This window comes from Calidris pugnax, unplaced genomic scaffold, assembly GCF_001431845.1.
Source record: "Calidris pugnax isolate Ruff unplaced genomic scaffold, ASM143184v1 scaffold162, whole genome shotgun sequence".
In the NCBI taxonomy this organism is placed as follows: Eukaryota; Metazoa; Chordata; class Aves; order Charadriiformes; family Scolopacidae; genus Calidris; species Calidris pugnax.
This window is the reverse complement of record NW_015090900.1, coordinates 1,354,227-1,367,139: the sequence shown is the minus strand read 5'-3', so window position 1 is coordinate 1,367,139 and position 12,913 is coordinate 1,354,227. Positions and strand designations below refer to the sequence as shown.

At 56.2% G+C, this 12,913-nt stretch overlaps 2 protein-coding genes across 2 annotated transcripts; both read left to right on the top strand.

Moving 5' to 3' along the window:
* The first annotated feature begins 1,113 nt into the window (after window positions 1-1,113).
* On the top strand, window positions 1,114-4,239 carry NR0B2 (nuclear receptor subfamily 0 group B member 2). The gene is made up of 2 exons (XM_014948665.1): window positions 1,114-2,425; window positions 3,011-4,239. The coding sequence occupies exons 1-2, from the start codon at window positions 1,882-1,884 to the stop codon at window positions 3,289-3,291; spliced, it is 825 nt and encodes a 274-aa protein (XP_014804151.1). The 5' UTR covers window positions 1,114-1,881; the 3' UTR covers window positions 3,292-4,239.
* A 2,277-nt stretch (window positions 4,240-6,516) lies between these two features.
* Window positions 6,517-11,904, top strand: GPATCH3 (G-patch domain containing 3). Its single transcript, XM_014948596.1, has 7 exons — window positions 6,517-6,893; window positions 7,773-8,191; window positions 9,542-9,716; window positions 10,075-10,134; window positions 10,405-10,526; window positions 10,707-10,834; window positions 11,546-11,904. Exons 1-7 carry the CDS (start codon window positions 6,533-6,535, stop codon window positions 11,763-11,765), a joined length of 1,485 nt encoding a protein of 494 aa, XP_014804082.1. The 5' UTR covers window positions 6,517-6,532; the 3' UTR covers window positions 11,766-11,904.
* Window positions 11,905-12,913: the final 1,009 nt, after the last annotated feature.

Below are 12,913 nucleotides of genomic sequence, written 5' to 3'. Positions count from 1 at the left end.
CCCCCCCCGCCCCCCCGGAGATCAGCGACGAGAAGCTTCTCGATTCCTGCTGGTCAACGGATAAAACCACCAGGTAATTCCTAGAATGTTTCCACTGTGCAAGCTCTGTAGGCCCCGCTTCCCCTTTACCGACCAATCCGCGAAAAGAGCGGCGCGGATGAGCGTTGCGATTGGTCGCGGCCGCTGTCAATCCGCCGGTGCGAGGCGGGACGCGAGGCGCGGGGCCCGGTTGCCATAGCGACGGGCCGTCCGGGCGCGGGTCCCCATGGCGGGCCGAGGATCCAGTGCCACCCCCAGGGACACCTCCCACCAGACCAGGTTGCTCCAAGCCCCCTCCAACCTGGCCTTGAACCCCTCCAGGGATGGGGCAGCCACAGCTTCTCTGGGCAACCTGGGCCAGGCTCTCACCACCCTCACACCAAAGAATTTCTCAGCAGACTTGCTGAGGGTGCACTCAGTCCCACTCTCCATGTCACCAACAAAGGTGTTAAACAGCACCAGTCCCAGTACCCACCCCTGAGGAACGCCACTGGTCACCACTTGGACGTCGAGCTGTTAAGTTCAACAATTTGAGTGCGGCCACCCAGCCAATTCACAGAATCACAGAATCTTCTAGGTTGGAAGGGACCTTAAAGATCATCTTGTCCAACCGTCAACCTGACTGACAAAAATAGACACCCACACAACAAACAAGGAGCATCATCACTAAACCATACCTCCCAGCACTACATCAACCCCTCTTTTGAACCCCTCCAGGGATGGTGCCTCCATGGGGCAGCCCATTCAAATGCCTGATAACCCTTTCGGGGAAAAAATTTTTCCTAATATCCAGCCTGAACCTCCCCTGGCGCAACTTGAGGCCATTTCCTCTCGTCCTGTCGCCTGGGACTTGAGAGAAGAGACCGACCCCCACCTCTCTACACCCTCCTTTCAGGGAGTTGGAGAGAGCAATAAGGTCTCCCCTCAGCCTCCTCTTCTCCAGGCTGAACATCCCCAGCTCCCTCAGCCTCTCCTCATAAGACTTATTCTCCAGACCCCTCACCATCTTTGTCGCCCTTCTCTGGACCTGCTCCAGCCCCTCGATGTCTTTTTTATGGTAGGGAGCCCAAAACTGGACACAGTATTCAAGGTGAGGCCTCACCAGTGCCGAGTACACCTTTATTATTCAAAGTGAAAAATCAGGGAATTTGCCCTTCCCCTGACCTGCATTTCCTCAGAGAGACGTGAACCCATGGGCCCTGCCTGGGTTTGCCTACTACAGTCCATCGTTCCCTTCCCTGACCGTAACAACACCAGTCTCCTGTCAGCAAGGTTAGGCAAACAGCCGCTGATAAAATGACTTCCAGGTTGCTTTTTCCAAGGCCGCTGAACGCAGGGCGCAGACGAGTGCCCTCTCTGTGTGTGTGTGTGTGTGTGTGAACCCTCTGGCAGTGACACCTGCCCGATGACAGCGCGGGGGCCTTGGTGCCATGGTACAGGCCGGGTTAATGACTTTGTTTATACTGTTTGGGTAATCCTGATAAGGCTGCCCAACCCGCTGTCCCCCCTCCCCGCGCCACCGGCGCTTCATTGAGAAAACGGCCGTTGACGCCACGCGGAGAACTCTTTGGCCCCAGCCAATCAGTCCCAGGACGCCTGCTTTGGTGTTTTTTTTTTTTCTTTTATAATGAGGACCGCTTAATCACAGAGCGGTCAAGGCTGTGGAGGGGTGTTTCACTGGTGGCCCAGCTTTATAAGAGCTGGTTTGAGCAGCTGTGGGCTGGCAGAGCTGAGAGGACAAGGAGAATCCAGCTTGCGCCGGAGGCTTTGGGAGGGTTTTTTACATCTCTCAACTGTAGCAGGAGCTGAGTTTTGCCGTGGATCCGGCAACCCGGCTCAGTTATGACCACCAGTGGCATGGACATGGACTGTGAGAGGTGCCAGTGCCACAGGGAAGACAAACAGACCGCCATCCTCTACACCCTCCTCAGCCAGAACCTCAACCACAGCCGGGGTGGCCGCAGCCCAGCCCAGCAGCGCTGCCTCTGCCACCAGCGCCGCACCGTCTGCCTCCGCACACCCCAGCTCACCTGCCGGGCGGCCTCCGACGTGCTGGTAAAAACCATCAACTTTGTGAAAAGCCTCCATTCCTTCTACCTGCTGCCTCGAGAGGATCAACTCCTGCTGCTGGACAGCTGCTGGGTTCCCCTCTTCCTCCTGGGGCTGGCCCAGGAAATGGTGACCTTCGAGGTGATGGAGACCCCAGCCCCCAGCATGCTCAAGAAGATCCTCCTCGATGGCCAAAGCAATGGGCTGGAGCCTGAGAGGACGCAGCCCACGCTGGCTGCTGTGCAGCGGCTGCAGTGCTGCCTGAACACCTTTTGGAGCCTGGATCTGAGCCCCAATGAATACGCCTACTTGAGGGGAGCCATTCTCTTCAATCCTGGTGAGTGCAGCACCTGAACACGTGCCTCTTAGCTCAGAGACATTCAGAGCACAGGCAGGTATGAGAGCAGGGCAGGCTGATCACCTTATCCTTAATGCTGAGGGTTACTAAATGCCCCAGGAAGCAGGGAGGAGGGATGTTAAATCGTAGTGGTAAAAGCCAGAGACCTTTGCCTGCCCTGCAGACAATAAAGAATCCCGGGATTTGCTTTGTAAAGGATTTGTTTGCCCAGTTAACTATTATTCCTCTCTCAAACGGCAGCCCTGGAATAGCTATGTCTCGGTAGTGCTGCGTGTATCTCGTTGATGTTAAATCGTAGTGGTAAAAGCCAGAGACCTTTGCCTGCCCTGCAGACAATAAAGAATCCCGGGATTTGCTTTGTAAAGGATTTGTTTGCCCAGTTAACTATTATTCCTCTCTCAAACGGCAGCCCTGGAATAGCTACATCTCAGTAGTGCTGCGTGTATCTCATCAGCGTGGCCTCAGAGATCCCTTCTGAGAAATGGGGAAGGATGGGAAGGGGAGAAACCTGGGGCTGTTTTCCAGCCTCTCTCATCACCGCCTTTTCCTCCTCTCCTTCGGCAGACATCCCCGGGCTGAGGGCCTTCCTGTACATCAAGAGCCTCCAGCGGGAAGCCCAGAGAGCTCTTGAGGAGGTCCTTCAACCCTTGCACCCCGTGGACCAGGGCCGCTTTGCCCACATTTTGCTCATCTCCTCCACCTTAAAATCGATCCCTCCTTCCCTCGTCACGGATCTCTTCTTCCGACCCATCATCGGCGACGCAGACATCATGGAGCTCATCGCGGAAATGCTGGAGGAGATAACCAGCAGGCAGCTGGCTCCAGTGGCACGTGTGGCCTGCTGAGCAGCCACGCTGGGCCACCAGCCCCCTGGGTGCTCCTCACGCTTTGCCGGGGCAGCAGAGCAAATCTGGGAGCAGGGATTTAGCCAGACAGACGCTCTGGACTCGGCGGGGAACTGCACAATTCAGCCAGGAGAAAGGGCTCTGGTTCAGCAGATGTTTACAGCAGCTCCTGCTCCTCCTGTGCCGGTCTCCATTTCAGGGAGCCCATATGTGGGTTTTTCTTTCCCTGTTCTGGGGAAAATCTGAGGGATTTTCTTTCCCTGTTCACAGCCAGAGCGGCTCAGCCACCTGCAACCAGACCCCAGAGCAGGTCAGGTTAGAGCCCGGTCCTGGTTTTTACTCAATGAATCCTTGGTCCCATTTAAATCAACGTGCATTTTGCTGTTAACTCCAAGAGATGAGGTTTGTCCTCAGCTAACAGCTCGATTCCGCGGTGTTTTGGGCACGGCGAGTAGCCTGTCTTCAGCGGGATCGCTTTCCCGATGCCAACATTATGGAATTAGCTCCAGGTGAAGTCTTGCTCTTGTTCTATTGTGCTTGAAATCTCTAGAAATATTGATGAAGGATCTTCTTCAGGCACCAAGAGGGGAAAAAAACAGAGTATGAAATTTTACAGGGAGTGTGCAGATTCACCCCCCCCTACCTTTCCTCAGATTGTGTCTTTTCTCCGTAATGCCATGAAATACACCAACAGAACTGCTCACAGGGCAGAGCCCCTAAACCTCTCGCCCATCACCTTGGGCTGGGGGGCTCACCTCGTTTGTGCTACGATAATTAAAACCCTCGAGCTGTGAACGCTGTGGAAACAAGGCGTTTAAGTGGTAGAACCAAACGTGTCCCCCCCCTTCGAGTGACAGCCTGGAAAGCTGGCCCCTCCTGCCCACAGCTTCTGCAACAAGTTAAATGTCAGTATTTTCTAAGCCAATGTTCTTGTGGTTTGTATATAAGATGCAGTAAATTATTTTTTTAATAAACTGGTTTACATTTTGGAATGTGGTGGTGGCTTTTTGGAGGTGGTGGTAACTTGGGGAGGGGGGTTAGAAAAACCGGCTGCATGCCCGGGATGGGAAGGATGCTCAAAGGAAAAGGGGCTTTCCATAAAAATCTGCCTGCCTCACCACGGGGAGGGAGCATTGGGATGTCGGAGGTGTCTGATGAACAGCCCCACGGCACAAAACTACCCCCCTGGGGGGGGAAGGTTCTATCCAGCAGATAGAAATTTGCTGCTGCTGGATAGAAAACTCAAAAAGGTTCCACTCAAATATGAGGAGAAACTTCTTCATGGTGAGGGTGACGGAGCCCTGGAACAGGCTGCCCAGGGAGGTTGTGGAGTCCCCTTCCTTGGAGATTTTCAAGACCCGCCTGGATGCTCCTGAGTAACATGCTCTGACAAGCTCTAGGCAATCCTGCTTCAGCAGGGGAGTTGGACTAGATGATCTCTATGGTCCCTTCCAACTCTAAAAATTCAGTGAAATTCAGTGAAATTTCCAGAGGCAGCGGGATCACAGCCCCTCCTGGTGCCTTTCTCCGGGCGCTGAGCCTCGCCCCGGGGCAGTGTCAGGGGTGGGTGCTCTGATTCACCTGGACACGCACGGAGGAGCCACCGACAGGCACCGACAGCGTCCCGTTTGCCGTGCCCGACCCAGCCGAGGTGTGGGGTAAAGCTGCACGAAGCCTCCCCGTGCCCCCTCACCCTCCTACCCAGGGAAACGCCTCTGGAGAGGGTCCAGAGGAGGGCCATGAGGATGATCAGGGGGATGGAGCACCTCTGCTCCGAGGACAGGCTGAGGGAGCTGGGGTTGTTCAGCCTGGAGAAGAGGAGGCTCCGGGGAGACCTAATAGCAGCCTTCCAGTACCTGAGGGGAGCTACAGGAAGGCTGGGGAGAGCCTGTTTAGAAAGGCCTGCAGGGACAGGACGAGGGGCAATGGCTTCAAGCTGGAGGGGAACAGATTTAGACTGGAGATGAGGAGAGGGTTCTTCACCGTGAGGGTGGTGGAGCACTGGAACAGGTTGCCCAGGGAGGGGGTTGAGGCCCCTTCCCTGGAGATATTCAAGGAGAGGCTCGACGAGGCCCTGGGCAACCTGGTCTAGTTGGGGGGGTCCCTGCTGACTGCGGGGGGGGCGGACTAGATGACCTTTGGAGGGCCCTTCCGGCCTGGGCAATTCTATGACTCTATGATTCTATGAATTTTAGCCAGCAGCACGGCGGGGAGCAAGGACTGCTTCGTCAGTCTATCCTTCCGCCTCTCACCGGAGCCACCGAACGGTGAGAGGCGGCTTTCTGGGGTGATCTCAGCCCCGTGACAGCCGTTTTCCACGGGGAGGGAGCGCCTTGAGTCACGGGATGATTTCCACAGGCCCCACGGGCAGCCCCGAGCCGCGCAGCGCGGTGACGCACACCTGAGTCACAGCACACGGGGTGCCAAACAGCCCCGCTGCCGGAGTTACCCCCTCGTCTCCAACCTGCCCCAACTCCCACCAGCCCCTGGGGACACTGTGGGCTCCCCTGGCCACCATGGCACCCTGTGGCACTGGCTGTGGTCACTGCTGTGACTGGTTTGTCACCTCAGGGCCACCCCTCCAGGGTGGGACACACAGCACTGGGACCTTACCACGAGGGCAAGGCCAGGACCCCTCACACAGGGCAGCACTGAACAGCACGGAGAGGGGGTCCCTGGACACCCCCAGTGCCCTGAGACTGCCCCAGGGCCTGTGACCTGGCTGTCCCCAAGGCTTGTGAGCTCCATTGGGCCTGGCCACCTCCAGGGCTTGTCACCTCCACTGGGACCTGGCCACTCCCAAGGCCTGTCACCTCTACTGGGGCCTGGCCACTCCTAAGACCTGTCACCTCTACTGGGGACTGGCCACCCCCAGGGCCTGTCACCTCCATTGTGGCCTGTCACCTCCATTGGGACCTGGCCACTCCCAAGGCCTGTGACCTCCATCAAGGCCCGGCCACCCCCAGGGCCTGTCACCTCCACTGTGGCCTGGCCACCTCCAGGGCCTGTCACCTCCATTGGAGCCTGGCCATTCCCAAGACCTGTGACCTCCATTGGGCCTGGCCACCCCCAGGGCCTGTCACCTCCATCAGGGCCTGGCCATCCCTACGGCCTGTGACCCCCCCGGGGCCTGGCCACCTCCATCCCCTCCCGGGCTCCCGCCCGCCACCAGGCGGCGCCCACTCCCCGCGTCGGCAGCTGACGTCATCACGGCGCGCCCGCGCTGCCCCGCTGAGGCAAGATGGCGGCGCCCAGCTGTAGCGCCGATAATGGCGGCGCCGCCGCCGCCGCTCGTTACTGCCTGGTGAGCGGTATCCCGGCCGCCCTGCGCTCCGCACAGCTCCGCGCCTACTTCAGCCAGTTCCTAGAAGCCGGCGGCTTCCTCTGCTTCCACTACCGCCACCGCCCCGAGCGCCCGCCGGTGGGCGGCGGGGAGGAGGAGGCCGCGGCGCCTCGTACTTGTTCCTGCCTGGTGGCCGTGAAGCCCGGCCGCGCCCGCCGCTTCGTCCGTATGTACTCGGGCAAACGCTGGGTCGGGCCCGGCGGCGCCTCGCTGCCCGGCCGCTGCTTCATCCGCAGAGTTCGCCTCAGCCGCGGGACAGGTACGAGCGGGCACCGGGGGGTCCAGGCCCGGCCTCCCCTGACAGGCCTGGAAGGGTTCGGAGGACGCTTTGGGCACCGGATCCCAGTCCTGCGGGTCCCAGCAGGAAGCCTGAGGGCACCGGGTGGTTAAAACCCCTCACGGGATTTACTTAGTGCCTTAAATCCATACCCCTCTATTCCGCTGTGATGAGATCCCTTTTTAGTGGTTTCCTTCAGCTGAGAGGCCACCAATATCAGAAGGACAGGGCCCTGTCGGAGCGGGGCCAGAGGAGGCCACCGAGATGCTGGGAGGGCTGGAGCCCCTCTGCTGGGGTGGGGGGCTGAGAGAGTTGGGGGGGTTCAGCCTGGAGAAGAGAAGGCTCCGGGGAGACCTTAGAGCCCCTTCCAGTCCCTCAAGGGGCTCCAGGAAAGGTGGGGAGGGACTCTGGATCAGGGAGGGGAGCCATAGGATGAGGGGGAACAGTTTTAAACTGAAAGAGGGGAGATGGAGCTGAGATCTGGGGAAGAAACTCTTTGCTGTGAGGGTGGGGAGAGCCTGGCCCAGGTTGCCCAGAGAAGCTGTGGCTGGCCCATCCCTGGAAACATTCAGGGTCGGGTTGGAGGGGACTTTGAGTAACCAGGTCTAGTTGAAAATGTTTGTGCTTATTGCAGAGGTGGTTGGACTAGATGGCCTTTGAAGGCCCCTTCCAACCCAAACTTATTGCAGAGGTGGTTGGACTAGATGGCCTTTAAAGGTCCCTTCCAACGCAAACCATACTATGGTTCTATAAGAGTGGGTTTGGGGCCTGGTCGTCCCCCTCCTGTCTGGGAGGGCCCTAATTTACCCCTCTCTCTTTGAGCGTGTGTTCCCCTACAAAACTATTCCTTCTCTCCTCCAGGCACGGAGACGCTTCCCTGCAGCGAGGACAAGACGGCCGCAGGCGAATCCGTCACGGAATCAGACCTGAAGCGGCTGCCCGAGTTCAACCCCCCTTCCTTCATGCCTTACGGGAACGTGGGCACCCCCCTGAAAGTTTTTTTGGAGCTGATCCGGGCCTGCAGGCTGCCTCCCCGGATTATCAAGAAATTGCAGCTGGATTTTCCAAAGACAGGCTCATCCCGTAGGTATGGGAATGTACCTTTTGAATACCAGGACACTGAGACAGTTATAGAAGAAGAAAGAGTTTACACTGCTACGGGGGATGAGATCACAGAGGAAGAGGGGCCTGTGGCAACATCTCAGGTGACTCACCCAGCCAGCGCTGAGGAAGATGAGGAGGGGCAGGAGAAGGAGGCAGAGGAGTCACATTCGGATGATGTAAGTAGATTTTTCTAGCACCATCCAAGCTTAGCTATTGTAGTTGTGAAGCTGGGAGAGCCGATATAATTCACTTAGAGCTTATTTTTAATCTTTTAATTGTATTGCATTAATTGCTTGCGTAAAATTGGTGTTAAAATATGCTCGTTAATGGCTTTGTGCACTGAGCCTCTTGGCGCATGAAGAGTGTGGGCATTAATGCCTCCAAAACTGCTGGTCCAAATCAAGCTGGTTGTAGGGGCTCGAGCCCTAAGGGTTTGGTTGGGGTCAAAGCCAAAGGATTTGGTCCAGAGGGACGAGCACAGGCAGAGAGTGGTGCTCTGGGAGCAGATCTCTGCCCTGCTGCACAGCAGATTGGCCCAGCTCTGCTGTTGCTTGGAAATGAGGCGACCAGAGATTAAGGAGCAGTTTGTATGCTGGAGATGACAGGCAGATCTCTACGAATGGTTGACCTTGAATGCTCCAGCGATTGAAGTTAGTCATTCAGAGAAAAATGCCTTTCATGACAAAGACTTCTAGAAAACTGGGCTGGACAGGATCTCTGGAGACTATCTCGTTCCCTCCACCTGACAGACGCCTGTCTAGCCTGTTCTCACCATCCTCTGTCATTACAGAGGCAGCACAATCCCCAGGCAAGCCATTCCCGTTCTTTGCTCCACCAGAATGAACTTAGATGCCAAATCTTTGCTGCAATTTTAGCCCATTAGGCTCTCCTAGCAACAGCGGACACAGAGAAGGCTTTGTTCCCTCCTTGACAAACTTTTTATTCAGTCTTTTCTTCTCCAGACTAAACAGACTCCTCTAGCTGTTTCTCACAGGCTGTTTCCTGGATCTTTTTGGCTGTTCCTTAGTTGGTTAATGTCTTCCTTGGAGGGTGCTGCCCAGAACTGGGCAGGCAGCAGTAAAGCTGTCAGTCTGCTGTGTGTCTGTGCCAGCCAACTGCTTCACTGGAACCGCCACAATCTCTTTAGGGATCAACTGGAGTGGAATTAATTTGTTGCTGGTGCTGACTTTAGGTACAACACACCTGCTCCTTAAATGGGCATCTTTGCGTTGCAGATGCGGTACGCTGCTGCTGAAAGCATGCCGTGAAGTGGGTGTGATGTGGTATTTATTATTTTATTTATTATTTTTTTTTCACCACTTCTGTCTGCTGACTCTGGAGATGGCGTTAGTCAGGGGAATGAGGTCATCGGTGCCGGTCGTGTTGGTGCCTGAAAAAAAGCAGGTTGAGACGAGCCCTGTCGACAAAGCTGTTTCGGAGGGAGGGTGTTGGGATGGGATGGGACGTGAGGGTCAGGGAAATTGGGAGGAGGCCCTGCCTGCTTGGTGTCACCCCTTCCTTTGCAGGACGATGATACCTGTGAGGAGTGGGAGCGCCACGAGGCTCTGCACGAGGACGTGACCAAGCAGGACCGTGTGGAGGAGCGGCTCTTTGAAGAGGAGATTGAGCTGAAGTGGGAGAAAGGTGGCTCTGGCCTCGTCTTCTACACGGACGCTCAGTACTGGCAGGAGAAGAATGGAGGTAACGTTGATGTTTGTATCCCTGAGCCACAAAATTAACCACCACGAGCTGGGGGGCCCAGCCCTGCAGGTAAATCAGGTAGAACCCTGTACGAGTGTTCCAGATCAACCACAGATACAGGCATCTTGCCATCACTTCTTAAACCTTCCCTTGATCACAAAACCTGCAGTGGTTCAATCCAGTCGCCAGAGACCCCAGTGGTCCTGCTGGCAGCCTGTTGTGTGGTTTGCAGAGTCTTTAATACAGTTTCCTTCCCGTTTTATTAGAGAAAACAGAGAGCTGGGCCACCTGCAAACAGCTCTTCTGTGTCAAACTTCCACAACCATCACCAAAACCGGTGCTTTCCTTCTCTTGGCAGACTTTGATGAGCAGACTGCGGACGACTGGGACGTGGACATGAGCATCTACTATGACAGAGGTATCTGAGCTGAAACCCCCTCCAGGAAACTGGGGAGGTTGGGAAATTCTGACCCTGCAGAATTTCTGCAGATGGGGAACTCTTTGGCTCTCTCATCCTTTGAAAGCACCCGAGACGTCAGTGTGCTTTAAACGACGTTTTTCTTGTCTGGCAGAGAGAGTTGCCAAAAAGAAAACAGGTTCTGCCTCCTTGTTGCTTGGTGCTTTGGGGGAAATGATGGCAGTGAGCAGCTTTCCTGTGCTGCTCTGACTCTTGCTGCTTTCTCCTTAGATGGAGGTGATAAGGATGCTCGGGACTCAGTCCAGATGTGGCTGGAACAGCGACTCCGGGACGGATTGGAGGATGGATCTGTTTCAGGGCAACAGATTGGCACCTTTGAGAGATACACCAAGGTGAGCTCCATGCTCAGGAGGGGATGGGACAGGACTGGGAAGGCTGTGGTGGGGATGCTCAGGAGCTGTGGGTTGGGGGGAAGAGAGATCTTGGATGTGGGGAGGAGGCAGAGGGTTCTGGGAAGATGAGGATGGGCTTTGTCCAGCAACTCTGTGACCTTTTTTTGTCCCCTCTCCCAGGGCTTTGGCAGGAAGGTGCTGGAGAGGCAGGGCTGGATGGAGGGGCTGGGGCTGGGCAGCAGCAACTCTGGAATGGCCGAAGCTTTGGACAACGAGGGTCAGAACCCCAGATGCAAGAGGGGGCTGGGGTAAGTACCCAACCCTGCCCTTCCAACCTGCGCTCAGGGCCTCTGCCCAGGCTCTCTGTGCTGACTCAGCAGCTAACTGGCCACAAAAGGAGCAGGTTGTGAACTAGAACTGGAAGTCTGTCCCAGGGATCTGCCTTTCTTTGGGCACAGCCAGTGACAGGGCCTGTCACAGCACTCCAGAGCCAGAAACACTGCTTTTCCTGATGGTCTGGTGCTCTTTGGAGGAGCTTGTGGCGTTAAAGAGTGGGACTGGGACCATTTGCAGGTTCATGCAGTGAACAAACACAGAGGGAGAGCTGTGCTTGAGGGTTGAGGGTCAGCTCTGCCCTGGTATTCTGGTGGGGAAAGCTCAAGTGAGCCAAGCTGTGGCTGTGGACCTCACCCCTACCTTCTCTGGGGGGGTGTTTCTGGGGGCTTTGTGTGGTGCTGTGTTTCCCTGTGAGGAAACACAGCACCTGTGAGGTGTGTGGAGCCCACCTGTGAGAGGGCTGGCTCTTCTCACAGCCGGGAATAGGACAAGAATGCTTCTTGTTCTGCACCCATCCACTTTTCCCCATGAAGGAAACGAGCTGGGATGTCCCACTGCTTCCACGATGTTTGACCAAACCTTCCCCATCTCTGCACCCATCCACTTTTCCTCATGAAGGAACCAAGCTGGGATGTCCCACTGCTTGCACAATGCTTGACCAAACCTTTCCTGTGTCCCTCTAGGTACCACGGGGAGAAACTGCCAACTTTCAGCAGGGTGAAGAAGCCCCGGCGAGACTCTCCCATCCTCATCTCCACCGTCTACGATGACCCTGACCCAAAAGACAGCGGGGACCATCTCCTCAGGCGCCAACCACCCACTGCCATGAAGTACAGGCAGGACATGCCGTTCGTCCGGGCATCACAGGGGGCTCTGGAAAGCACCAGGACCCAGCCCCGCTGAGCGGGGACTGTCACCCACCCTTTGTACTGGTTCTGCTCCCGTGGAGCACAGGCTGGCTCCTGGTCTCGAGCGTGGAGCTCGTATATTTATTTTTGGAAGAAATATAGACTTGTAAGAAAAATTTTCCACTGTTTTTTTTTTTTTGAACCATTCCAGCTTTCTGGGGTTGTTCAGCCTGGAGAAGAGGAGGCTCCGGGGAGACCTAATAGCAGCCTTCCAGTACCTGAAGGGAGCCTACAGGAAGGCTGGGGAGAACCTGTTTAGAAAGGCCTGTAGTGACAGGACGAGGGGCAATGGCTTCAAGCTGGAGGGGAACAGATTTAGACTGGAGATGAGGAGAGGGTTCTTCACTGGGAGGGTGGTGGAGCACTGGAACAGGTTGCCCAGGGAGGTGGTTGAGGCCCCTTCCCTGGAGATATTCAAGGAGAGGCTCGACGAGGCCCTGGGCAACCTGGTCTAGTTGGGGGTGTCCCTGCTGACTGCGGGGGGGTCGGACTAGATGGCCTTTGGAGGTCCCTTCCGACCTGGGCAATTCTATGATTCTATGATTTCTGCTCCTGTTTTTTCAGTGGGGACGGGGAAGGGTGTTGCTTTTCCCACTGGCTGTTTAAAACCTGAATCAACCCAGCCGGTGTTGAAAAAAAATAATAAAAAAAATCCCAATTTATACTTTATGGCTGCCTGAGAGCCAGGGGAAGGACAAGTATAGACAGGGCCAGCTGTGGCAGGGGTAACTGTCCCCACGAAAAGCTCTCTGCTGGCCCTGCAGCTTTGCCCTGGTTTGGGGCGTGACGATCCCACACTCCTGGGAGAGAAACTCAAAAAAGACTCATCCTGGCAGGCCTGGGGAGGAATTCTGCGGGGGGAGGCGTTTCCCCCTGCGGTCGGGTGTTAGCGGGGCGTGCTCTGTGTCGTTTTCCTGATGTAGGCACTCTTTTTTTTGGAGGAGGGGGGGGAAGGAGGGGGCAGAACCCTTTGTCCCGGTGACCCAGTACTGGAGGGTGAAATGGGAACTGGTGGATTAAGGCGGGGGGTTGGAATCTAGGGAATAATTCCCCTTTTTTTGGGAGATGGATCATGGGGTCGCGCTGGAGGGGAAAGGGCCGGGGCCGGGATTCGAACCCGGGACCCGAACCCCGATTCCGGGG

Excerpts from the sequence above, each read along its gene's own strand:
- NR0B2 (XM_014948665.1), top strand. The coding sequence starts at position 1,882 with ATGACCACCAGTGGCATGGACATGGACTGTGAGAGGTGCCAGTGCCAC. Across the intron at positions 2,426-3,010 it reads AGCCATTCTCTTCAATCCTG|ACATCCCCGGGCTGAGGGCC; the intron begins GTGAGTGCAGCA and ends CTCCTTCGGCAG.
- GPATCH3 (XM_014948596.1), top strand. The coding sequence starts at position 6,533 with ATGGCGGCGCCCAGCTGTAGCGCCGATAATGGCGGCGCCGCCGCCGCC. Across the intron at positions 6,894-7,772 it reads TCGCCTCAGCCGCGGGACAG|GCACGGAGACGCTTCCCTGC; the intron begins GTACGAGCGGGC and ends TCTCTCCTCCAG. Across the intron at positions 9,717-10,074 it reads CTGGCAGGAGAAGAATGGAG|ACTTTGATGAGCAGACTGCG; the intron begins GTAACGTTGATG and ends TTCTCTTGGCAG.